At 36.7% G+C, this 26,703-nt stretch overlaps 2 protein-coding genes across 3 annotated transcripts; both read right to left on the reverse strand.

Annotated features, from left to right (window-relative positions):
• Nucleotides 1–5,734: 5,734 nt before the first annotated feature.
• Nucleotides 5,735–17,398, reverse strand: LOC132171015 (glyoxylate/succinic semialdehyde reductase 1). The gene is made up of 8 exons (XM_059582209.1): nt 17,091–17,398; nt 15,975–16,085; nt 15,786–15,887; nt 12,050–12,151; nt 10,835–10,950; nt 8,700–8,778; nt 8,428–8,598; nt 5,735–6,043 (listed from the first exon to the last, which is right to left on the reverse strand). Exons 1-8 carry the CDS (start codon nt 17,199–17,201, stop codon nt 5,954–5,956), a joined length of 882 nt encoding a protein of 293 aa, XP_059438192.1. The 5' UTR covers nt 17,202–17,398; the 3' UTR covers nt 5,735–5,953.
• Nucleotides 17,399–18,289: 891 nt separating this feature from the next.
• Nucleotides 18,290–26,593, reverse strand: LOC132171036 (adenine DNA glycosylase). Of its 2 annotated transcripts, XM_059582240.1 has the most exons (8): nt 26,007–26,593; nt 25,850–25,909; nt 23,505–23,624; nt 23,341–23,438; nt 21,532–22,073; nt 20,543–20,649; nt 18,947–19,078; nt 18,290–18,762 (listed from the first exon to the last, which is right to left on the reverse strand). In XM_059582240.1, the coding sequence occupies exons 1-7, from the start codon at nt 26,523–26,525 to the stop codon at nt 18,986–18,988; spliced, it is 1,539 nt and encodes a 512-aa protein (XP_059438223.1). In that variant the 5' UTR covers nt 26,526–26,593; the 3' UTR covers nt 18,290–18,762; nt 18,947–18,985. The 2 variants fall into 2 exon arrangements, with proteins under 2 accessions (XP_059438223.1, XP_059438222.1); XM_059582239.1 differs by having other exon boundaries at nt 18,292–19,078.
• Nucleotides 26,594–26,703: the final 110 nt, after the last annotated feature.

The raw sequence follows: 26,703 nt of genomic DNA on the forward strand, positions 1-26,703 counted from the left end.
CATTTATCGTTGTCCAACATTTGTTACTGTGGTTCTTGTTGTTGCTAATAGTGTAATTTGTCCAGACATTATTTTTGTCCATTTATAATTGTGCAACATTTGATACCATGGTCCTTGGTAGTGCTAATAGTCAATTTGTTACTGTAGTTGTCCAGACGCTATCCATGTATCTAGTAGAGTAATTTCTGGGTTAAAATTGGTCAGTCTTTTAACATTTCCAGATTTGTGTGGACGCCGGAACGGGTGGTGACTACAGCAACCACTGGTGGTCGCCAAATTTGTTTTGCAACAACACACCAGACCTGCGTTGTTGCCACCGCATGGTCCCCAAATCTTTGGTAGCCATAGCATGGCCGTTGGATTTGACTAGCAGCCAGCTCGTGACCACGATAGCCATTGGAAATTTGGTTTTTTGTTTTTGTTTTTTTTTTTTTTGTTTTTGCAGTCTTTTAAAGAATCCATGTTCGGTTTTTGTGCTAAATTTTCAGACAACACAATTTATTCAACTAACTCCTAAAATTAAACTAATGAAGTAGAATGGGTGTCACTTAAAACCCCTTAGTCCTACTATCATTTCCTTCCATAAAACTTGGAGAGAGTTTTAGCTTGATTTGATCATAAAGCATATACATTATCCATATTTTGTCATGCGTAAAACATACGTATTAGTAATAACCATTTAAATCATACTAGATACTCATACTTTCTATGCGCATACTTAAACTCAAACCTTGTTCACATTCATTTTACAATGCATACATACTTTACACTATCATACTTTATTCTTTTTACATTTCCTTTAGCTTTCTTTTCCTTTACCATTTATAAGGGAATGATAAATATTCACATGACTGTTATCATATACTATTCGGTAGACGAGCTAGGTTGGGTGGGGTGCAAGTTGTGCGTCCGTGGGTACATTGGGAACTCCCATGTACTAGGTTAGGGTTTCAAGGTTGATGTGCATTAAATGCACTGTTATAAATGTACTCATGAGGATTTTGACTGAACATTAAAGTCATCACTGTCCTATGGATATAGGCACACCGTCGAACTACATAAAATTTATGTGTTTTTTCTCCTTTTACTTTCTTTCGATAAAGGTATAATTTCTGGACGGATTAAATTAAGAATGGGGATTAGATCTTGTTCTAAACATTTTATATCTAACTTTGTCTCTTATCAGCATCTTTCACCCTTATATTGTTTCTTTGTATCCAAATTGTCTTCCGTGTCTATTCCTCAAAAGTTACAGGAGGCAATTAGTAATCCAAAGTGGAGGGACGCAATGTAGGAAGAGACGAAAGCTCTGTACAAAAATAATACATGGGAGCTAGTCGAGTTGCCTTGTGGAAAAAGACAATTGGATGCAAATGGGTGTTTACAATGAAGCATAAGGCTGATGGGTCAGTGGAAAGATATAATGTGAGATTGGTTGCATTACTCAAACTTATAAGATAGACTATGGGGAGACATTTGCTTCATTAGCAAATATGAATTCTATTCGAGTCCTACATTTTTTGGCAACGAGCTTAGATTCGTGACTTGATGTGAAGAATGCATTCCTTCATGGAAATCTAGAAGAAGATGTATACATGGAACTTCTTTTTGGTCCTCAATTCTCCTTAGCTAAGGGTAAAGTGTGTAAATTGACGAAAGTCTATATATGGATTGAAACAATCTTCGAGAGCTTAGTTTGAGAAATTTTCCTTGGTTAAGCAGTGATTTGACTATAAACAAAGTCAAGCGAATCGTACACTATTCATCAAACATTTGTTATAAGAACATGTAACTGCTTTAATTGTTTATGTAGATGATATCATGTTGATTGGAAACAATGATGAGGAAATACAAAGGTTGAGAGAATATTTGGCTAATGAGTTTTGTAATACCCAAGAAAAGAATAATATAAGCTAAAATAAAATAGAAAATTGGCAAATATAGAATATTAATATAGTATGTTACATACAAAAACTAAGGATATTCCGAAAACATATGATAGAAAAATCCAAGAAAAATCCCTAGCTACTGCAAAAGAAACAAGTAATTATTAAGAAATGACAAAGAATAACTTAAAATGAGGTTTTAGAGGTGAAAAAAAAAAAAAGAAATCTAAAAATGTGCTCATTAGGTAAAGCTGAGCATGGTGTGTGCACTTAAAAGAGCTTTTCGAATTGGGGCTATATGCGTGATTCTGATACTTGTAGCAAAAGTTATGATTGATTTCTGTCACATATGCAAACTATAGAAATTCATTTGAGTGAGAATGGTTTTTCACATGCCAAAGCACAAAAATTTCATTTCTTAACAACCCAATGGTCAAGTGGGCCAATAAACTTAACAAACCTAGGGATTAAGTGGAGGCGATACGCTTAACACTCCGGTGCTAGGAATGAAGAGAAAATACTAGCAAACCCAAGGTTAAGCGGGGGTGATACACTTAACAAAATCAATGGTTAATTCGGGGGATACACTTAACAATCCAGTGGTTAAGCAGTGGTTATACTCTTAATAAGTCAAGGAATGAAAAGCCTCTCTATAAGATGCATGATTTTTTTTTTTGCTGATTCTCTAAGATGGATGATTTTACAAATCCGCAATGGCACTTTGATACGCAAGTTTTACGAAAAACTATGCATCTATTTTTAGACACGTAATCTTGAAAAAAGTTCTCAAAATAAGGTGAGAGAAATTTTAAGAAAAAGGGGGCTCACATCACACACAAAAAACAATTGATTAATTGTATTTGATGAGCAGTGCACTCATTTTTTTCACTCGTAAAATTGTGAATTTTGCAGATATTGTTGAAGAGGTCGAGGAGGATCCCTATGCTATTAATGGCCTATATTTCTCATGTCTACAGGAGGTCTCAGCTATTGATGGGCTAACTTTTGTTGTTATCAGCCTTAGTTATGAATGCCTCGTATGGTATCATTTTGAGTTGTACATAACAGTATTAGTGATAAAAGATTATTTAATGACTTTATATATATTTCAGAAATTTATTAATTTATTGTTTAAAATTTATTAATTTTAAAATGAGTCATGCCACTTAGGATTAAAATGGCCAAAAGATTTCTTATATATATATATATATATATATATATCATAACCGGATACCTCGGTTTCGATTCTGATTTTTGACACCAGATTATAACCGGGTATATATATATATATATATATATATATATATATATATTAATGAGAATTATATGGCGATAGGGAATAAAATAAGATCAACCGCATATCTTCAACGCTTCCCCTTAAGCTAAGGCAAAGATGTCTTGTATGCCCAACTTGTACAAGACTAAAGTAAGAACACCAGTGGACACTTTCTTTGTCAAAACATCTGCCAGTTGCTCACATAAGTAGCAGTGTTAAAAAATACCGGAAAACTGGGACCGGAACCGGAACCGGGGAACCAGTTTTGAAACCAGTTGGAAAAAATCAATAACTGGATACCTCAGTTTCTGGTTTTTGGCACCAGATTATAACCGGGTAATATATATATATATATAATTTGACACCCTAGGTGAAACAAACTATATAATTTTGTTTGGTTTGCAGAATATATATATATTACCCGGTTATAATCTGGTGCCAAAAACCAGAATCGAAACCGAGGTATCTGGTTATTGATTTTTTTCAACTGGTTCCCCGGTTTCGGTTCCGGTCCCGGTTTTCCGGTATTTTTTAACACTGCTACTTATGTGAGCAACTGGCAGATGTTTTGACAAAGAAAGTGTCCACTGGTGTTCTTACTTTAGTCCTGTACAAGTTGGGCACTTGGGCATACAAGACATCTTTGCCTTAGCTTAAGGGGAAGCGTTGAAGATATGCGGTTGATCTTATTTTATTCCCTATCGCCATATAATTCTCATTAATTGTATTTCCATATTAGAATATATTGCCCTTCTATATAAACGCATGAAACTATATCAATGAAGTATCAAGGAAAATCAGACCATATTTTCTCGTCGTCTTTTTCTGAATCTTCCTTTATCAAACAACAATATTTTAGAGAAAAAGTATAGGGTAAATTAAACTATACAAGAGTTTCCCCGGTGCAAAATTGGTCGTTATTTGGGATGAAAAACATTAGCATGCGTGTTGCATGTGTGCCTAAGTTATTAAACTGCCCTTAAAAAACAAACATAAAGATAATACAAGAACAGTCGCGACACCCCTCTGAAACTTAGCAATGGTGGCGGGACTACCCTTATGAACATGTGAAGGGTGGCCATATAGCTACTCTTCTGATAAGTATGGGGTGGTAATGAAGTAGTCGTGCAACCACCCTCACTAAAAAGATAAGGGTGGCTGCATCATCCCATTTGATATATTAAGAGGTGGCCATGCTTCTAAACAGGTAGTGGTGATTGTGTTGTCACCCTATTTGTGGGCACCCTTCTAAACAAGTAGGGGTGAGCACGCGATCATCCCCTCTGAACAAATTGAGTGGCAATGCAACCTCTGAACAAGAAAAATAAGGGGTTGTAGTGTGGTCACCCCTCTGAGTATATGAGATTGGTTGAGTGACCACCTCACTGAATTGGTGCAGCCACTCCTTTGAACAGATGGATCATTCCCTTTACTATGTTAGGAATGGCTGAGCGACCACCTTATCTGAAGAGGTGAGAGGTAGCCGGCCGAGGCGAGAAGGCCGCCGTATTGAAGCTTGGGATGCAGCAGCTGAGGAGGAGCTTGGTCTTAGCTACTCAACGGTGGAGATCCTTGTAGTCTTGTACCATGCAACAACCATCAACAAGCTTCCTCCCACCGCCTACCCAAAATCGATCCCTCCAAGTCCAAGGCATTTCAAATCTAACTGGTTGCCCATCGTGGTTGGACATATCTAGGTGAATCACGTATGTTAGGCTTTGGAACTGAGGATCAACTTCAAACAGTTGGAGGAGTTTTGAGCATCTTTTTTTTTTGCGAGCTTGAACTTTAATACATTTGAGTTGTTGTGTGATGCTGCTGTTAAACTATTCGACAAAATGCCAAGGAGAAAAATAGTCTCCTTGGTTAGTTAGTTTGTTTGTTGTTGTTGTTGTTTTTTTTTTCTCCTTGGTTAGTTAATTCAAAGGTACTCACTGTCTTCCATTGAAGGTGTCAAGTAGTTTGTTAGAATAAAAATAGTAGTTTTATTCTTATCTTACTATTTACAAACTTGAAAAGTATCCCAATCAACCACCAGCAATTATGGCCGTATGTTTCATTCTCCCTCCCACCAAAAATTAGTGACATTTTTTGTTAGATATCGATGAGAGTTCTGTACACACAACCCACTAATTAGTGGTCGTACCATGTTAACGTATGAAAAATTGGATTGAGATCTACAACAATTAGTCGCTCAATTGATAGTAATTTAGACAGCAATTGTGAAAGAGCTTATATAGAATTCACTTGCCCAAATAAATTTTAGATTGTTCGGTCATCTATTCGAATAGGTGAGTCTCATATAAACACTCATAATTATTGTCTAAATTGCTAGGAAATAACTAATTGTTAGAGATCCCAATACCTCGAGTCACACAACCTGTAACGAGTGAAAATCAGTGGGTTAGAAGACCATTTAACAGTTTTTGGCCTATGGTTCAGGCAGTTGAGGGATTGCGATTGGTTAGGTCAGGTCTCCTCACACCCTGGTTCCAGTTGAAAAACAAAGATGATTTCTTTTGAGAGAGAGAGACAATACGACCACGTCGACCAGGATCAAAACCCTAGTGCAACATTTTCAACTGTATATGATGTCTTTTGCTTTCACTTTAGAAAATGTTCTCAAGGGGCCAAGGTAATAATAAGTCCTACAAACCACACCTTGAAACACGAAATTTACATTAAAACCTTGACAACAATGGCTGTAATACCAATTGTTCATTTAAGCAGACATTTATCAATGCAATCTGTGTTCACCATTGGGCCCAAGCAGCTTAAGCTTCTATTTGTATTAGGATGGGTAATGAAGATCCTTCACAGTCTCATGAACAGCGGAAAAATCAAGGTCCCCCAACCCCAGGCTTCTGGCCTTCTTGAAAGCCTACAACAGATATGAATGTCAAGTTTTAGTTTCTAATAATCACTGAGCTCCCATATCAAACGTCTTTTTATGCAATTTTACATGCTCGTAAAAATCCAAAAAGAATTTTCTATTTTCCATACAAGAACATGAAAAGATCCATCAAAATCGATCCAAATTTGATTGCCATAGCCAAAAAGGAGAGATCTTAATAACTTCTGCAATTCGTTACCACTATTAATATATCATATCTTGTAGCTTTCATAAAATTATCAGGCCAACTCCAATATTATATATGATTTTTACACTGACAAAAGTAAGCAAAGAAGAGAATAAGCCTAGTAACCAAGAAAATGAAAATGAATTGCTTTGGGAGGAAAAGCCATCACAAACCAAAACTTGAATTTGATAGTTGAATCCAAAATCCATCCTAAACCAAGTCAAATTCAAGAATAACTCCAAACTCAAAAAAAAAAAAAAGAAAAAAAAAAGGGAAACCCAACCAATACCAACCGAATAAAATAAACCTTTCAATCATCAATATATTAAAAAGAGATGGATCAAAGGAAGGACATCTTACTTATCATCTGTAAACAAAAAAATCGATTCACAACATAAACATAGAAATTGACCAAATCTTGAATAGATTGGAACAATATGAAACAAAAAGGAAAAAGGAATAAAAATCGAGATCCAGAGCCATCTCAATCAAAGGCAACAGCTTTAGATAGTTGCAACTTGCAATAAAGATGTGTGCATCTGTGTGTGCGCTAGAGAATGAGAGGAGAAAATAAGAAATTCTAGGACTTTGATTTTTTTTTTTTTTTTGGCTGTGGGTAAAGGGTAGTAGCAGTATGGTGGCACCCCTTCCTGGCTACCCATAAACCAGGAATGTAATGGGAAGCGATATCCCACTGACGCCATAGAGCTAGGCATTATTCCACTGCAGTACAAAGGTAGTACAATTCAAACTCGACCACTGAGAATGAGCACACATTAAACACTTATACACCTACTGTAGTCGCAAGAAAAGCTTTTAGGCGGCTTATACATAACTAAACTCAGCTCCAACGTGAATGACCTTCATCCTTTACCATCTCTCCCTTCTGGCACTAGGATGAACCCCTCCGTCTACCTCTACCATACTCTGACACCACCAAGAACCGTCCATGCTTATTGGAGCAACACTGGGCAAGGAAAGCTGGAAAACCAACTATAGAGCAGCTCCAAAATTCTTTCATCCCCTCCTCTAGGACCAACTCCTCAACGGTGGCTAACAACCAAGATATATTAACTTTACCCAACCATAAGGATTGGATGATACCCCTACACCTTTCAAAAATCCTTAACACCAAAGACCTACCTTCCACCGCCAACTCAAACAATTTGGATATTGCTAATATTGCAAATGGTTGGCAGATATCATTTCTTTAGGTGGAAGAGATAAGCCATAAAGAATTCTAGTGAAAGAGTAGCTCAAACCTTTCAAACTCTTTGGGCCAGAACAACAGCAACTAATGCTCTGTTTCAAACAAAGGAAAACAGAGATTTGATTCAAGAAAATAGTGCTCTGTTTTAAACAAAGGAAAACAGAGATCTGATACAAGAAAGTAGTACTCTGTTTGGAACAAAGGAAAATAGAAATCTCATTCATCAAGAACAATTTGAATAAGAGATTAAGCCAAAAAAAAAAAAAAAATTCGGCTTCAATCTTTGCAGATTCTCAACACACCAAGGAGGATAAATCAATGCATGATACTCTGAAACCAAAATGATGCTTCAAACTTTTAGATTCAAAAAGAAATAGAGAGATTTAGGATTTGGAGAAGAATAGGTTGTCTAGAAATCAGAGATAACTGATCCTATGCTCCGTTGTTGGTAATGAAATTCTGTTAAAACTGAAAAACTGATTACATGAGTTGGAATTCTGTTATTTATACTCTCCAACAACTAAAAATAGGCTACACTACCTTTCCATCCTTGTTACTTAAGCAAAATGACAGCCCATAACAACTAACAAGCAACAACACTCGAACATTACAGAAAATGCCCTACATCAATCTGACTCTAATTAATGACACTGCTTCTACATATGTTTCGAGACTAGTAAGTGTTAAATCCATTTATTTAAAAAAACTTAAACAAATAGGAAAGGATAACTTTAATCAATTAATTAATATTCCAACACTCCTCCTTACATATAGGCTCAAACCTTCCCTTAACAAATGAGGCCTAATACGTAACCATAATGGGATAAACCGTAGAGTCAGAGTTTTAACTTGCCACTAGTCTCAAAGCTCAAGTTAACATGAAAGAGTGAATTTAACCATTTAATTAATTTTTTATAAGTGATAATCATTTAATTAATATTCTCAAAATTACAAGAGATGAAAAAAGAGTATAACCTCATTGGCTGCAGCTGCTACCGGCATTGATACAGCATTTTCATCACCAAGGGCAAGAGCCAACCTCATGTCCTTCTGCTGATGTTTCAGCGGAAAAGCAGGGGAGTAACTGCTCTGGATCATAGTGGGTCCCTTCAACTTGAACATTGGATTAGCAATTGCACCCAGATCCTGCCAGAAAGTAACTTATCAACACTCAGCTCAAATACCAAAATCTTTCAATAAAAACATTCTTGGTCTTTCAATAAAAACATTCTTGGTCATTATCTTACCAATACATCAAGAAGAGTATGAGGGTCAAGTCCACTGTTGCCAGCCAGTACAAGTCCCTCTGAAAACGCATTCATCATACTGAAAAGAAAAATGCCATAACTAACAATCAATTAAGGGTATAAAGACATAGGCTACAGGAAAGTGAAGGAAAAGCAAGCTCAAATGCAAAGGAATCTTCACATTAGGTTTAATTTCAATAGAGGCCTAACTGGTATCCTCCTAAGCTACTCTAGTTAGTATTAAGTCTTACTTTTATGTTTCTTGGAATTAGGAAGTTGCTGGTTTAGTATGGCTGAGACTCTTATAATTAATACTCAAATATTTAATAATTCTCATAATTAATTTTTCAAGAAACTGACTTCATTTTCGTATAAGTAACAATTTTAATTTTAATAATTCATAATCAATTGTGTTTCAAAAAACTCCTTAAGAGTATTAATAAGAATAAATTAATTACAAGAATTAAAAAGGATACTTATTGCTAAATATACCAATTGTTGATTAATTCAGGAAAAAATATAAAAAAGCCCCCTCAATTACCTATCATTTTCAATAAAGTCCCACAAAGTGACAAGCGTGACAATTTGATACATCAAACTACCAATATATGACAAAATGGCCACTTCGTTAGCGTTGACCATTAGAATGGAAAGAAAAACAAATTTGGCTGTAATCTTCCAAAAATACCCCTACATTGGCAATTGTAAACTATCATGCTTGTCACTTTATGGGACTTTATTGAAAATGGCTGGTAATTGAGGAGACTTTTTGATATTTTTCCCATAAATTTATCTGCCATTATTTCTGAAACCTAGACCACAAGCAAAGAAATCATTCACCAGATGATATCAAATGAGGAATCACTTGCCTTAGACGATAAAGATTAAAAAACTGTAGAGGACACCAACAATCATGAGAATTTACATCTAAAAGCAACTTCATAAATTATTATAGTTGCAACCCCTACCCAACTAATTAAGTTAGAAAAAGAAAACCATTACCTCATTGTTGACGTGCATGAGAGTTAAAAAAAAAAAAAAAAAAATGTAGAAGCATGAACAAACAAAACAAGCTTTTAACGTCTCCATCGCAAAAGGAAAAAAGTATTTTTTAGAATTTGCATTATTAATATTTTCTGAAATGTTAATGAAACTTGGAAAAACACCTATGTAGCCTTAACTTTGTACCAGAAGTCTTGTCGATTTGATCTTTTTTTTTTTTTTTTTTTCGTTTATGAAAGTCATAGAAAAATTAAAGGAAAAATATACTTTAGCTCCCTAAACTACCACCGCATTTTTGTTTACACCTCCAAACTTTAAAAAATGACATCAGGACCCCATACTATCATTGTGTGTCATATTAGACACTATTTGTATTTGTCATCAAAATAGATGGAAAATAGGTCATGTGTGCCACATGTGACCTCTTTTGCGTTTTTCTCCCCAAATTGCCCATTCTTAATAGAGGAAAAAAAAAAAAAAAAAACTTAGGGTGTAGTTGAGCCACCTCCTCTGGCCAGCTCTAGCCGACCTGAGAGTGGCCAAACCACCTCCAAATAACCAAATGGGAGTGGCAAGCCACCCCCAAATGGCCAGGAGGTGGTTTTGGCAACTCCCATTTGGTTATTTGGATGTGGCCAAACGACCTGAGCACCCCCTAATTAATTTTCTTTTCTTTCTTTTTTATTAAAAAGAAGGGACAATCTAGGAAGAGAAAGTATATAATTTGATACATTGAAGTAGTACATGGACCCCGATGTCACTTTTTAAAGTTCGAAGGCGTAAATGAAAATATGGTAGTAGTTCAAGACACTAAAGTATATTTTTCCCAAAAAAAAATTAATTAAATTCTATTTATCAAAAAAATAATTAATTAATTAAATTTTGATAATAAGAGGGTCTACAATCATTTATGCTTCTTAAATGTCAGGGGTATTCTTGTAATTCCATAATTTGTTGGACATGGGCTGTACCAATTCATATTTGGGTCAAGTTACATTTTGGGCAGTTTATTTAGTTCTTGCACATTTTATGACTTGATTGAAAACCTACTCTCAGAACATGGATTATTGTCTGAGATGTCTCCATTTTTATTTTACTTTTCTAGGTTACATTAACCAAAAGCTAACGTCTACCTGCCCATTATCATGTTGACAACAAGTTTCATCTTCGCTCCATTTCCAACCTGCCCTAAGAAGAAAGATTTCTTCCCCAGGACATTAAAAGCTAGGATCGCTTCTTCATACAATGCCTGCATTTTCAAACAGTGTATCCATGAGCTGCATGCTAAAAGATTAACAGCTATACTAACAGAATCAAGTTATGTAGCACTCTGAAAACAATAGAAGGGGCACGAGGATCACCAAGCCACGGGGTTTCTTATTTACTCAAATTTTCCTCTTTGACTTATTCTTTCTCAAACACCAGAAAAACTAGTGAATCGCTTCTGTGTTCCTAGTGAGCCTAAATTATCATATCCTTTCAAAGATTTACAGAATGTACGACTGCACAGTCCAAGCAAGAAATTTGACAGCAAAGTCAAACAAAAGATAAAACCTATGTTTGCTAATGTATTATTCTCCAAGTGTTTTTGTTTTCAATTTGAAAAACACACTTTTCTCCAAGTGTTTTTGTTTTCAAGGTTTTCTTGGGTCAATTGAGTTTAGATGTAAATCCACAGTTAATCATGTTTGGAATTTTATATCACCTTAACAGTAGTATATTGACAAAAGACAGGTAATATATTTCATTAATATCAAGATCACAGTAGCTCTACTCAAAGTGAGACAACAAAAGCCTGTTTTATGATTGTCTAGCAGTCTCTAGCTCTAGCTGATGTAAATATTAAAGGGCCATAAGGCGGAGCAAAATTAAAGAAGTGATGTTTATGAAAAGTGGTGTGGTTTTAAAGCTAGAGCACCTGCTCATCAAGGATATTATGGTACTTTAGTTTTGGTCCAGCAGCAACTTAGCTGGCCTTTAGGTTTTTGCTTTTGGATCTGACAGATTAGGTAGCTTTTTGTCTTTTGGACTGTCAAAAGTCTAGGTTCACTTGGCTCTTTGACTTGAAAGCTTCACCATGATGCAATCTGGTTTGGCTTACGTAAACATGAGATACCTTAGCACTAAGTAACCTCCTAAGCATGACTACATATAGGGTTGTATCTCATCAGATGGAGAATGAATGAAGAAAAATATTTTGAGCCTTTTATGTTTTATTTTTGTAGTGTGATGTCATCCTCTGGGTGTGTTTTATTTTTCATGGCCCTTTTAAAAAAAAGATGAGATTCACCAGCCAACCAGATCTATAGCAATAAATTGCAACATCATAAATTTGTATATGAATTTACCTTCTCCCCAGCAGCAAGGATTACCAGTTGACCATCTTCGGCAGGCTTTTTGCTACCTGAAACAGGAGCTTCTAGGAAGTGACCACCCTTTGATATAATTGCCTGTAAATATTGGATGCAAAACTCAGTAATATATCTGAAGATGACTTCTTATTCCCCATCCTCAGCAAAGATCAATTACTTATAATCTAAACCACCACGCGTAAAAAAGATATTGCAGAAAATGAGAGATACTACAATCAAATTACAGTCATGGCAAAGGCAATGTAGAAACGTCTAAGAATGTATCCATGGTCTCTAACAAAGAACACACTTACATAAGATTGATAACTGGATTACTGAAAAGTAAGCTCACTTAGCTTCTTTAAAGCTCTCATCCATCACCTTTACAGCATCAACAATATCTTTTATATGCATTATATCATATAGAAGTCTAAAAACAATGCAAGGTATCATTCCCTAAAAAATGTATTTTTTACAAATTTGCAAGTTTCACATGCTTCTAGTGGATCTTTAGCCCATGAATTCATCATACACCCCACTCTTATAGGTGGAAATGTTATTTGAGCAAGAGCTCCTATTAGCATATCCTAAAAAATGAGCAAAATTTGAGTAGATACTTCTGGAAATAAAGTTCCAACCACCAAAATAATTATCTAAGCTAACAGAAAAGTCTCTAAAGAAATAAGTAGGGACTAGTTAAGGCCATTTCTTTTAGATGACAACGAATGGCACCACTTAATTTAAATTCTATTGAATGGTTGACCTCATTCAATTCAAATCAGCATATTTCCTACTGTCTAGCTAGCTGGCGCATTCTCTGCAGAAAACCTTGTATAACAGATTGATTGCTTCCAAAACAAATTGATTGTTATCCCTTTATTGTTGCAAACCATCCATTGAATATTGTATCTCATAATGACAAGTATTCTGTAAATAATTTTGTGTCTTATATAATACATATCAGACTCCCACGAATTGTAGGGAGAATTCAAAACGTACACAGTATAAGGCCCATGGCTTCCTCCACCTCCAATGCGTCAGCCCTCAACAACAGAGTACAAAATTTCAGTTCTCTTCCTATTGTTTAATCCATTTGACAAGATGTCTCCCTCGGGCTCAACCAAAACAACTATCATCCCTAGAAGACGCAGGTGCTTACAGCACTTTGTAGTTATGATCTCCTAGGTTTTGTCATGGGGACAACTCCCGCACCTCTGCAGACCGTCGATGGTGCTGTGAACCCAGACTACAAGCAATGGTTTCGGCTTGATCAAATGATTCTAGGCTGGCTCACCAGTTCCCTTTCTGAGACTGTTCTTCCATTGGTTGCTGGTAAGGACTCTTCCTCGGCTCTTTGGCATTCTCTTGAGACGTAGTTGGGGCCTCAATCAAGGTCTCACATTCAGCACATCAAAACTGAGCTTCAATCTATGACTAAAGGATCGAAAACAGTTTCTGAATATGTTGAGTATGCAGAGTCATTGGCTTTGCAACTTGCTACAGTTCACATGGCAGTTGATGATGCCGACCTTGTTTTATCAATCCTCAGAGGGTTGGGATCTGAACACGATCCCATAGTTGCTGCCATCAATGCTGAGAAAGAAGCACCCTCTCTTGATGATGTGCTTGGTCTCTTGTTAGACTTCAAGCTTCGTCTTTCCGTCGTGGCTACACCATCACCCACTGCCTTCATTGCTCATGCAAGAGCATAAGGAGGGCGTGGTCAGGCTTCAAATACTTGAGGTCGCTCTCATGGAGGGCATGGATCCAACAATTCCATTCCTCAAAGTGGCTCAGTTTTGGGCTTCAACACCAATGCACACTCCTTCTCATGCAATGACTCCTCTCCCCATGGATGAGGTCGTGGCAGCAAGCAAATTACACTGTAAGTGCAGTTTTCCTAATCAAAAGGCGGATCAATGCTTGGCTGATTCCTCTAATATCTCTAAACTTCAGCATGGTATGGCTGCGATGCATGTTTCTAATGGAACTGATGATGCTTGGAACCCTAACACTGACACTACCAATCATATGACTCCTAATGATGACCTTCTTCAAGGTATGTCCCCTTAAAACGGGTTTCATTCTGTTATGATTGGTTTTTTTGGATAAGTAATTATGATATAAAAGAGCGCAAAGGGGCGCAACCCACATACACAGGAAGTATAAAAGAGAGCGCCTAAGAGGGAGAAAAATGAAAAAAGAAATCAAAGAAGCTAATCCCTACAGGAGCTAGCCAAGCGGCCGTCCAGGAATAATGGAGCTAATTTATCTATCTCCAAAGTTGTGACTTTTATGCTTGGCTTTGATTTTGGTGGTCTTCTTCTTCATAATGTTTATGTGGTGCCTTCTCTTCGCAAAAATCTCCATAGAGTTATTGGCGAGTTGGAGAGGTCAATTGGGAAGCTAAGACATTTTGGAAGTTTGGAGGATGGTACCTTTGTGTTTAATGTGGGGCATTTGGAGATAGCGGAATGCAAGAAGCTTTGAAGATCACGAGATTTTTCTTTTGATAAGTAATCAAAATTTCATTAAAAAACACAAAGACACAACTCAGGTAGACAGGAAGTATACAACAAAAACACCTAGCTAAAAAGAGAAAACGGTCAAGAAAATCATGAAAACCAAGCAAATTAGAAAGTCTAAAGTAGCTGTCCAGTGGTATGGAGTATTCAAGAAGAAAGGCTTTAGATCCACCATCTTCCTCTCGCAGTCTTCAAAACTTCTATCATTACTTTCCCTCCAAATACACCACAAAAGGCAGGGCAGTACCATCTTTCAAACTGTTGCACTTTGGGGACCGCCACTCAACCCTCTCCAACAAGCGAGCATAACCCAGGTTAGCCCAACATGACTAAGAATCTCACAGTGGAGAAAAAGCAAAACATTGTTTTCCGTTCCAGCACTGAAGCTGAGTATTGTGCCTTGGCTGCTCTTGGGGCTGATGTTTTGTGGCTACTATACATTCTATGTTTCTTCATCTATCGTTTGCACAGCCTCCCTTCTGTGTGACAACATTAGTGCGCAACTAATCCTGTCTTCCACAGTCACACCAAACATATAGATATTGATGTTCATTTCATAAGAGAGAAGATTGCCTCTGGGTTTCTTTGACTTCAGCATGTCCCCACCAATACTCAGCTAGCAGATTGTCTCACTAAGAGTCTTTCCAACCCTCAGTTCATGTCCTCATGCACCAAGCTGTGTGGAGGACCAACCCACTTCAGCTTGCCGGGGGGGGTGGGGGGGTGTTAGACTACAGCGAAGATGGCCCCACTTAATTCAAATTTTATTGAATGGTTGACCTCACTCAATTCAAATCAGCCTATTTCCTAGTGCCTAGCAGGCTGGTGCATTCTCTGCAGAAAAGCTTCCATAGCAAATTGAGTGCTTCCATAACAGGTGATTGTTATCTCTTTATTGTTGCAAACTATCCCTTCAATATTGTATCTCATAAATGACATGTATTCTGAAAATAATTTTGTGCCTTATATAATACATATCAGACTCCCACAAATTGTAGGCTGAATTCAAAACTTCCTATTTCTAGGCTTTTTTGGAGATATCTAGGCAATACCCTTATTGTTTATCCGCCAAACTCTAAGCAGAATATACAGTAAGTTTCAAACATCATTTTCTATCAATCAGATGTCAAACAATTTTTTAACCTGAATGAATTGATACAAGAGAAATAAAAGGGAAAGGGGGTGGAGAGTAGCATTAATAATCCAACCTCACTGATCTTTAAAGAAGTATCAGCATCAACTGTTGACATGTCAATGTAACCTTTTCCGTGGCAAATTTCCTCAAGAACACCATCTTTATCGAAAACCACCTAAACAATCACCGGTTTGTGACCTTGTAAGCAGAGAACTAGAACTAAAGAAATAAAATATCAAATACCAACATGGAAAACACCAACCGAAAGAGCAGCTGAAGGATCGGATAACATTGCAATGATACACTTGCACTTCTTGGCTACAGCTGCTGGGGTTTCTCCAATTGAAGCACCATGTTCCACAAGCTCATCACACTGCAATTTGGGGTTACAAGCAAAACATGCAACAGATGTTGGTCTCAGTGCAAGCCATTGATGACAGAGTATTCTCACTGATGATAACATGGTTATGTGAGATTTGCACGCTAGCAAGACTGAACTAATTAGTAGCTAAGATCTCATAATCATAAGCAATATGTCCAAGTTGTCCTTAGGTTATTTGACAAAGGTTCTAAATTTAGATTATATCAACTGATCAGTTGGTATTTCATCAAATTCAGTTAATTCCTCTTCATCTTTCCACATTTTATGGATCCTACTCACTTACTCAGTTTTAAAAAGAAAAAGAGTGGACATAAAGAAATATCAATGAAAAAATGACCCCTGTCACTAAGAAAATCAAAGCATGAGCCCATTGACCACCTACCAATAAATAGTTCCTCAAGTGATCCAATAGGATCATCTCCATTTGCTCATGATTTAAAGTTAGTGCATCTAACGGTGTATATAAAGTCAAATTGGTACATCTTTTAAAAAATTTATATAGTATGAAATCATATACACCATAAGATACACTAATTTTAAATCTTGACCACGTCATGCATCATCTCCATTTCTTTGTTGTCCGTGGTCCATAAAGTTCAAAATTAAAACCATATGAGGCTTGCTTTTCAAGAGCATGTCACACAAGGATTTTTCTCTTCACTATGGTAGACCTATGAAACTAAAGAACCCAAACTTCTTACTATCTCATTGTCGCCGTTGGTTCATCCACTATTCAATCATTCATCATAATACATGTATAACAAACAATTCATACAACAGCAGCCAAGAAAGAGCATTAAGAGGAGAATCACTGGAAAACAATGTAATATAACATAATCAATTTTGAGTTCAAGACCATCTGATCATTCTTAGGAGTCTTCTTATAAGACAGTAAGTAATCAATCAGCAGGAAAGTGCACCCAAAAAAAAAAAAAAAAAAAACACAATCAAATCTTCAAGACAGATAAATAGCATCACGAAGAACCGGCAACGTACCTTGGAGAGGGTCCTGTTCCAAACCGTGACCTTAAAGCCGTTGCGCAACAGATTGGTGGCCATGGCCTTCCCCATTATCCCCAGCCCCAAGAACCCCACCTCCATTGCCATTTTCCTTCTCTATCCTTTCAACTCTGTGCCTCACTGTGTACGTGCTTCCTTTACTTCTCCACGGAGGGAGTCCATATTTATTTATTTATTTTTTTTTTTGTTAATTGATTAAATCACAATCACCACCATTTGATCCATTTCTTCGCCGTCCTCGGTCATGACAAATTCAAATTAATTAAAATATTCCTCTCAGTGTCTGGATTGGTACCGCTAAATAATTTCTTAAATCCTCGTAATATATATATATATATATATATATATATATATATTAATTAGTTACTATTATTGTCATTATTGAAGTTTATTGCTTATCTGATGCACTGATTCTGGTTGGTCATAGTGCATCTGCTTTTATCGTTAAGTGGACGGGTGGATGCATTCCACGTCACTCAATGATCTGATCATTTTGGTTTTTTCTACCGGCTTCCCACTATCGTGGGAATCCACTTTATCCGCCCATACGTACGTGTAGCCACTGCTACTTAACTCTGCTCAGTGAAAACCTATTAAACAAAAAACTAAAAAAAATAAAAACTAAAAAAAATTAATAATAATAATAATAAATTCATATACCCTCCCAAGCTATCACTAAATTAATAATATTTTCCAAAATTTTTAATTGCAACAATATCCTCTTAAATTACCAAAAATTATCAATATCTCCCCTAATGACAAAAATACCCTTACTAAAATTAAAATTCAAAAAAAAAAAAAAACTAAAATTCAAAAAAAAAAAATTGAGTGGAAATTTAAAAAAAATTTTGTTTTTGTTAAATAAAAAAAAATAGAATTTATATGGGTATTTTGTCTTATTGACAAAAAATTATGGTTATTTTTGTTTGTTTACTAGCCTTAAAAGACATTATTAATTATGTGGTAGTATGAAAAGGGTATGTAGACTTTTTCACAAAAAAAAAAAAAAAAAGAGACGACTGCTAACTATATACATAAATACTATTTACAAATTACCAAACAGAATTATAGCAATTTAAAGATGGATTTAATTCCTCTATGGATTTTGGCCTGCAAAATGGAGGGTTTACATCAAGTACCTATCACAACCAATAGTTTTAGTTCACTGCTTCAATTCATCAAATTCGTAGTAAAAATTACAAAACACAAAAACTTAAGGAAACCCTGTTGAGTAATAATAGAAATCATATGCTAAACAATTACATAGTCCTCATGTGACAACATTATCACCATCCTCATAACATATAACAACAAAACAACAATTATAGCAATTACAAATTCTGTTTTTTTCACTGATAAGCATTGTTACATTTGTTACAAAAAGCATTAGAATTTTGTTTTTCACTGCTAAGCTCTCCTTTGCTAGAATCTGAAGTCCTAGTCTTCCTTTCTATACAAATTGATAAATTACACTACCTACATTGGATAGAAAAATGAAAGCATCATAGCAAAATGATACACTTCCATCAACATGCAAATCATAGCCCTTAAAAGCTCATTTGTCTGTGTGCCTGCCTGTCGAAAAATGAGCGGCTCATAAGCAATGGCTTGGTTAAGAGAACCCACCAGAGCCGTAGAGAAAGCGAGTCTGCATAACTCACAAGGAAATTGTTGTGGATGAATAAGATATTAAGTAGCAAAACTGATGATGAAGGGCCAGCTCTGACAATAATCTGCCTTGTTGCATGGCCAAAGTGCACTTTCTTGGCAGATATATGCACAGAGAACAATCTTAAATACTAAAATTTTCTTGTATTAGTAGAATAAAGCACCTCCTTTAGGACGCTGCAACAGGTTCGGGCAGGAATATCTTATTTTGTTCGCGTTATTCTGCTTCTTTTTTTGGATGGTGTAAAATTAATGGACAAATTTTCCAGCTTAAATTTCTGAACCATAGTGTATACCTGCATTGGGATAAAGATATAAGTGCACATAATTGACAATGCAAAACTCGCTCAGATTAGGCAACTGGATCTCAAATATATCCAAGAAATGAAAAATGAAACACTATCTAACTAATCCAAAATAAGAATAAACGGAAATGATTCACTCTTAAGAATTAAGTTCATTACTCACCTATTTAAAATTCATATAGGGTTTTCAATTTTGCAACTGACAGGTTTGAAGTTCATATAATATGCTTTGTTTCATTCTAACTACAGCTTCTTAGAATGCAAAACTCAAAATTGAATCATAAAACTAGATCCAGTAGCACCTCCACCTCGCAAATTGGGGAGATGTTTTGCTAAGCTCCTTGTACTTCTTTCTTTCTTTCTTTCTTGGTTCTATCTAAAGTTCTCTAAGGTGTAGAAACATTTTCTATCCTATTGGAAATTATAAGTGTTTCAAGCTAAAAGGAAAGAAAAAAAAAAAATTGAAATAGTAAAAGAAAACTACATTTATATCCCTTGAACTGACATCTTATTCCCAAACATTCATAACTTTAAAAAGTGACAATCAACCCCCTCAAACTCGCAACACCTTCAAGTAACCCCATTTGTCAGCATTTTCTATTAAATTGGATGGAAGATTTCGCATATGACCTACACATGACCAATTTTGTCTTAAAAGTGACCATTATATCCCAACCTCCATAGCCATGGTCGTGGGTCTCCATGGCCTCCTCTGACCATGGAGACTCACAGCCTGGCTGTGGGTCTCTAGCCACGGTGACGAACAGTCAGGTTGTAGGTCTTCTTAGACCCACAGGCCAACTATGAGTCTCTGGCAAGTGGAGGTTGTGGGTCTCCAAGGCCCAAGACCCACGGCCATAGCCATGGAGCTTTGTCCTCTATGGCCTCCTTTACGGTCAGGCTGTGGTGGATTTTTGTTTTTTAATTATTTTTATGTAAGAGGGCCCTCACAATTTTATTTTCATATATCTAATGCTTTGGTCACGTGGGGAATTTTCTGTCCAACTTAATGGAAAATGCTAATAGAGAGGATAACCTAAAAGTGTTGCGTAGTTTGAAGGAGTGTTTGCAAATAGGGTACCAGTTCGAGAGGGGTAAGTGTAGTTTCCCCAAAAAAGAATCTTAGAACCAACTAACCAAGTCCTTACATTGAGCAAAGGAGAGCTGAAGGATAGAAGCAACTTCAAAATTTATAATGCTTTTACATTAGCATGCCACCTTAATCTATTTTTTGATAAGAAAGTATCACCTTAATCTATAAAATAGACGACAAAAAAAAAAAAAAAGCTTTTTGTTTTTTTGAATCCAAATGCTCTAAATGTAAAATTGGGTTAGCAAAAGCTTTGCATGTTTTTGAACATAATTTGCATTATTTAATACTTCCTACTGCAAGCTTTTTATAATTGACATCAACTCATATCATGGAACATTTGAAATGCAGGAATAAGACATTACCTTTCTGACAGCAGATGTCAATCCCATGCTTGAAAGGAGCTCGGAATCAACACATTTCCATGGCATAATTTCTTTGTCCTGCTTTCCAAGTAAGTCATTCTTCCCACCTTCATGCCAAGAGAAAAGTAAAGAAAGATCATGCAAAGTCATGAAAATGTGTGTGTGTGCGCGCATGCGTGTAAGTAGGAAGCTCAAAGAGCTCCCCTTCACTGAGAGTATTAATAAGAACTAAAACAGTCGGATAAGTATACCCTTGCTGATAAAAAGACATGCAGCTACCAATTAATGTCATTTTCATTGAAAAAATAAAATGTAAGTATTTGTATTGTTTCCTAAATATAAGCAACGTTCAGATTTCACTTTGTGCCCCTAAAAATAGTAAGGTCTTCAAGATTGATGGAAGCAGTATAAAACCTTGGTAATGCATGGAAACTCTAGGAAACATTTGATGGAAAAAATGAGCCTTATAGGTAAGTAGAAGAACAATTCATTTTCTGTTGGCAAGAACAAATCTTCATCCAACAAATGGCCAACACTTTTCACTTGTGTCTTACAAAAGGATAAAAGACAAATTTACCATATCCAAACACACCAAAATCCAAAATGATTTCTTTCCAATTAATTTGCACCAAAACATCATGCAATGTTTTAGAATTTTTGGGTTTTGATAACCCCTGGATGTCTCATATCAGTTTCTGATGAAACCAAAGTTAATGATAATATAGTTTTGTTCATCACATAATTATAAATGTACAAGGGAATGATGCCCAGCGTCATACAATGACAATATTCTGACAATAACAAAAATTTATTGCAAGCAATGCTCTCAATTAAAATTAACAATCTATTACAAACAATGCTTTACAAACAACAGAGACTACGACAGGAAACCACCAAAAGGACGACTGCATACTTGATTATCCAAATCAATTATTTCATATAACCAAACCTCTGTCACTGAATTTGAGAGAGAGAGAGAGAGAGAGCACCTTTAAGATGTAACACAAACAATTCCACATATACTTTTAGACGAATGTGAGTGAAAATATGGACAAACTCTCCAACATCTTTCCTGAGAACTACGTCGCAGGTCCTTTTGGGGTCAAGTCCAAAGCTGTTTTTCAAAAAGCAATCAATTGCTTCTCTCCTAGAGGCCAAATCAGCTTCTTCGTCCAGCAAGACAGACGGGAACTCCCAGAGGCCAGCAAGCAAACCTTTTTCAGGCCTTTTAACAAGAAGATATCTGCTGTCAGTTTGGCTTCCCTCCGATGTTTTCTGACCTCCAAGTAACTCCACAACACATACAGCAGAAAAACCATGTCTCTGCTTGACCTTTATCCCCTTAACTGGGAAATCTGTAACCTGTACCGCACTATCATGTCTAGAGATTGACAGTGCACGACAATGGCCAGATGCAGGACATGAAGAGCAGCTTGGGTTCAATGGAGTGCAGACAGTTGCACCAAGTTCCATGAGAGCCTGATTGAAGTCGCCAGGCCGGATAGGATCAACTAGTTGAGCTGCTACTTTCCTGTTCCCACACACCACATAAAACCAGAAAAAGGATTAAAACCTGACCATGAGAATGCATTAAATAAGCAAATTCTGCGAAAGATTATCAAATTATAATCATTCTGACATCGCTTGTTAGAATCATGAATGCTGTGGTAAATGTGTTTAGTACACCATTATGCATATTAGTGATCAGATAAGCAGTGAAACTACATGCATTTGCCATTATAAAATTATTTTCTCAAAAAAAAAAAACAAAAAGAAAGACACAATGCAGAAGCTCAAAGGTCCAAGATTATCATCTTCAATGCAGAGTGGAACCATGAAATTGTTGTAATCTAAGAGCTGTACCACTTGGATGCTTTAATAGCCTTGAGAATTACTTAAGTATGAAGATCTACTACAAAGAAAAAAAGAAGTACAAAGGTCTTTACGTAACATATGAAACATGGTAGGCATTTTTGTATATAGGACTTCCAGAAGGTGTAGCTGCTTAGTCAGCGACTTATTCATGAAGTAGGTTATTTAAACCCCAAGTGCTTCACCATGAAGTAACCTGCTAATCTGCTTAATCAGCCGCTTGCATACTTAGTCCCATGTACTTCACTTGGAAGTAAACTTCTTAGTAAGAACTTCATATAGATTTATAACTCTTTATTTTAGAAAGGAAGTTGTAGTCCAATTTGAGTAGCCTTTAGTGCTTGTGTGGGGTGAGAAGCCATACACCCCTCTTTGGTCTGTGGTGAGAATCAGCAAAAACCTGGATCAAGAAGCGAGGTGACCTTTGTTCTTATTTCCTCTTTGTTATCCTATTTCCTTGTAATATTAGCCAACATCATTTTGATACTAGACAGATTCAATTCCAATTCCAAGAAGCTTTGTAGCATCAAATATCACCTTTCTCCTAAACCAGGACATATTATTAACTAACAATTTTCCCATCAATCATACTGATAACAAATAGCAAAAGATTACTTTCTTGTAGAGGAATACCACAAATGGAACAGGAAGACAAAAGAAGAAAAAAAACTATGCAATTGCATAATCCATGTCGTATCAGTGCTGCTGGCCAGTAACCAAATTGTAGTAGAGATGACGAATGACAAGCATGTTTTCTTAAAGAATAGAGTACAATGACTCCAATGCCACGATTTCATAGATTGGACAAAAGAAATGGTTCCGATAAAGATTTGTTAACTATAATTTTCTATTCCTCAGAATCAAAAATAAGTTTCTACAACAAAAGGAAAATAAAAAGAAAAAGTTGTAGGAGTCACAAAGCTCACCATACTTTCTTGACCATCACCTTGTCTTTTGGATTCGCAGCAATAGCTCGTAGTCTAGCAATCACCCTTATCACATTCCCATCAACCACAGGCACCACCTGATAAAGTAAATCTTGAATACTGCTTGGGGCTGATTAAACAAAAAAATTCCAGAAGCTACTCACCTCCTCAAATGCTATTGAAGCAATAGCTCCAGCAGTATAGTCTCCAATTCCTCGAATCTTTCGCAGTGCAGAAACTGTTTTAGGAAATCCACCTCCTTCTGTAACAATCATCTTTGCTCCCTAAGAACAAAAACAAAATGGAGGGAGAGAATTATGACATGGTTTACTGTCAAAAAAAGGATGCTATTCTCTTCCTTTCAAATAATTTTAATTTTTTTTTTTTTTTGGTTTATCCTTTTGAAATATGGGAGACTTCAATCTTCTCATCTGTGAGATGAAACCTCTTGATCAAGAACAGAGCCACAACAATGGTTGTTCAAGACTGTCCAAACGAGTTCATTATAAATCCTAAATTCTTAACGACAACATGAACATGGTGTCAGCCCACATGGGAGGTATTCCAGTCACTCCAGATGTCTAAGAGCCATAATGTACTACATGACTAGTTCTCTTGACCATGCCAAGGCAAAAAATTATCGAAGGCACCAAATGCTATTTGTCTTCACATCACTTGAGAGATGAATCAGCATACTCATCTACTGATTTTGGCACTTCGCTTATTTGAGTCACAAGTTTCTCAGTGACATAGTACAAAGAGATCACAAACCAAATCTAATTGAGAACAGCAGAAACATGATGTTTCCAGTGTTCTCTGATTGCAAACATTAGGGAAAAGATCAAGGTTTTGGTTGAGGTTTTGAAGTGCTAAAGTTGCAGGATTTTATGGAAGCAATGTAATTTGGGGGTTTTATGATGGTTTGTGGTAGGATTTCGTGGTGGCAAAGATGTAGGTAAAAACTAGTGAATTTGCAGTTTAAGGGTGAGGAAAGGGAAAGGATCTGGAGCCAAAAAAGCCGAGAAAGGGCAAACATCAGAGGCTGTGAATAATAATCAGAGAACAGAGGCTTGATATTTTTGAATTCTTTGGGTGCTGATTGATGATAGAAGAATTAAAGATTTTTATCATAGGAATGTTTGAGGGTCTAAAGGTGATAGATCAAGGTTAAATTGTTGGGTTTCAAGGCTAAACGAGTTGGTGTGAAGCAAAGAGAAAAGAAGTAGAAGAAGATAAGCTTCTAGGTATTCCAGTCACTCTGCATAGAACAGCCCCTATACCAAGTCCACTAGCATCACATTCAGTAGTAAAGGGTTTAGTGAAATCCGGCAATCTTAGGACAGGTGGGTGTGTGACAGCTTGCTTAAGTTCTTGGAAGGCCTTTGTTGCACTGTCCCTCCATTCAAAGATTTTTTCGTAAGTAAAAAAATATTCATTCTTAAGTAAGACTGTCAAAGGAGTAGTTATCATTCCAAATCCCCTTATGAATTTCCTGTAGTATCCAGTAAGTCCCAAGAATCTTCTAAGAGATTTGAGGGTAGAAGGGAGTGGCCAGTTAATCATACACTCAATTTTTGAAGGGATTGCCCTTACTCCTTTCTCAGATAGCAAGTGCCCCAAATATTCAATCTCTTCCACCCCAAATATACACTTAGAATGTTTGGCATACACTTGAGGATTCTTCAACACCATCATCAATTGTATGCAAAAATATCATCTTAGATTGAAGAATCATCAATTTTATGCCAAAAATATCCTCTTAGATTCAATTTTGAAAAGATTCTAGCCCCATATAGTTCATCCAAATAGGGCACTTATCGTTAATTGTCTCCTGATTAAGTTCCTTATAATCAATGCACATTCTTTAACTACCGTCTGCCTTCCTAACTAACAAAACGGGAAAGGAAAAGGGGCTTTGACCAGTTTCAAACACAACCCAACGGTAATCTTCAGAGTACATAACAACCCCTAGAATCAAGCCACGCCACGCTCACTTTTCCCAAATGAACTGCTCGAGAGACACCCGACACCCCTAGTGCTTCCAAAGATTCTTAACATTGAAAACCCTTCCTCTGCCAATAGCTCGAACACTTCCGCTTCCACGAAAAACACAGCTCAAATACCCCATCATCATGGCATAACCAAACACTGAAAACAAAAGGATACACCATTGCCCGAAGCCAACAGACAAGACCAAAACAACCCGAACGCCCCTACACACGCTGACGAGAAAGAGGGAGAGAACTCTAGATAATTTTCAGGTCTAAGCATGAAAAAATTATATTTATATAAAGCACAGAAAACAACACACGACCTCTTGTTCAGGTGGTGTGTAGCCAACAGTGGCCATTAAAGTAAACTTAATAAAAGCAAACAAGAAATCGAGGCAATGCAGTTCATATGGACTAAATCGAGCCCAAAAGAGCTATTTCTGGAAGGAGAGAGAGAGAGAGAGAGAGAGAGAGAGAGAAAGAAAGGGCGGAATATTAAGAAATGAAGGGAGAATCACCTCTAACAGAAATCGTGCTCGGCGATAGTAGCCCAAACCAGCCCACATTTCATTCACCTCCTGCTCACAAGATTAAAAGGACCAGAGGTCTCAATCCATGAATCAAGAATACAAATAGAAACAGAAAAAAAAAACAAAAAAAAGAAGTCTTCTTTACCTCAAGAGAAGCCTGAGAGAGATGGTGAATGGTGGGCCATTTGCGCATCCAACGGTTGTAGTAATCAATGACAGTCTGAACCCTCGTCTGCTGAAGCATTATTTCCGAGACCCAAACTCCATAAGCCCTTTCTTCTTCTGCTTCTGATGGCGACTCTAATTTCTTTGAGCGCCATGGGAGGTCCCTCTTGTTCAGGTCGTACCACTCCAAAAGAGATTCCCTAATCCTCTGGGTTTCGTCCCCACTGAACCTCCACGGGATAATATCCTCTATATCTTCTTCTTCTTCTTCTTCCATTTGTTTCTCTGCTGGTGATGGTGGCTGTGGTTGTTCTCTGACCAAACGTCGTCGTCTCTCAACAACAACTGCATTCTTGTTTTGCTTCGGCTGTTTCCTCTTCGTCTTCTTCTTTCCCTCGCCCCCCATACTCGAAATACGAAACCGACTTTTCACTTTTGAAGCAGCAGCAGCGGCGGTTTCAAATTCAAAATCCACCGCAAAGCCAAGGGTACCCACCATGGGCCAAGGCTTGAAAGTGCTGGATTGAGCCAGGCCGGCAACTTTTAAGCCTCCACTGCCAACGTAGGGCTTTACGTTGGTATATCCATATTGAGCCTAACTTCTATGGGGACGTTGTAAAACAAGGGTTTTATGCCCTCCAATAGAAAAATGACACGTTAGCTTAAGCACAAAAATT

Source organism: Corylus avellana, chromosome ca2, assembly GCF_901000735.1.
Source record: "Corylus avellana chromosome ca2, CavTom2PMs-1.0".
Lineage (NCBI taxonomy): Eukaryota > Viridiplantae > Streptophyta > Magnoliopsida > Fagales > Betulaceae > Corylus > Corylus avellana.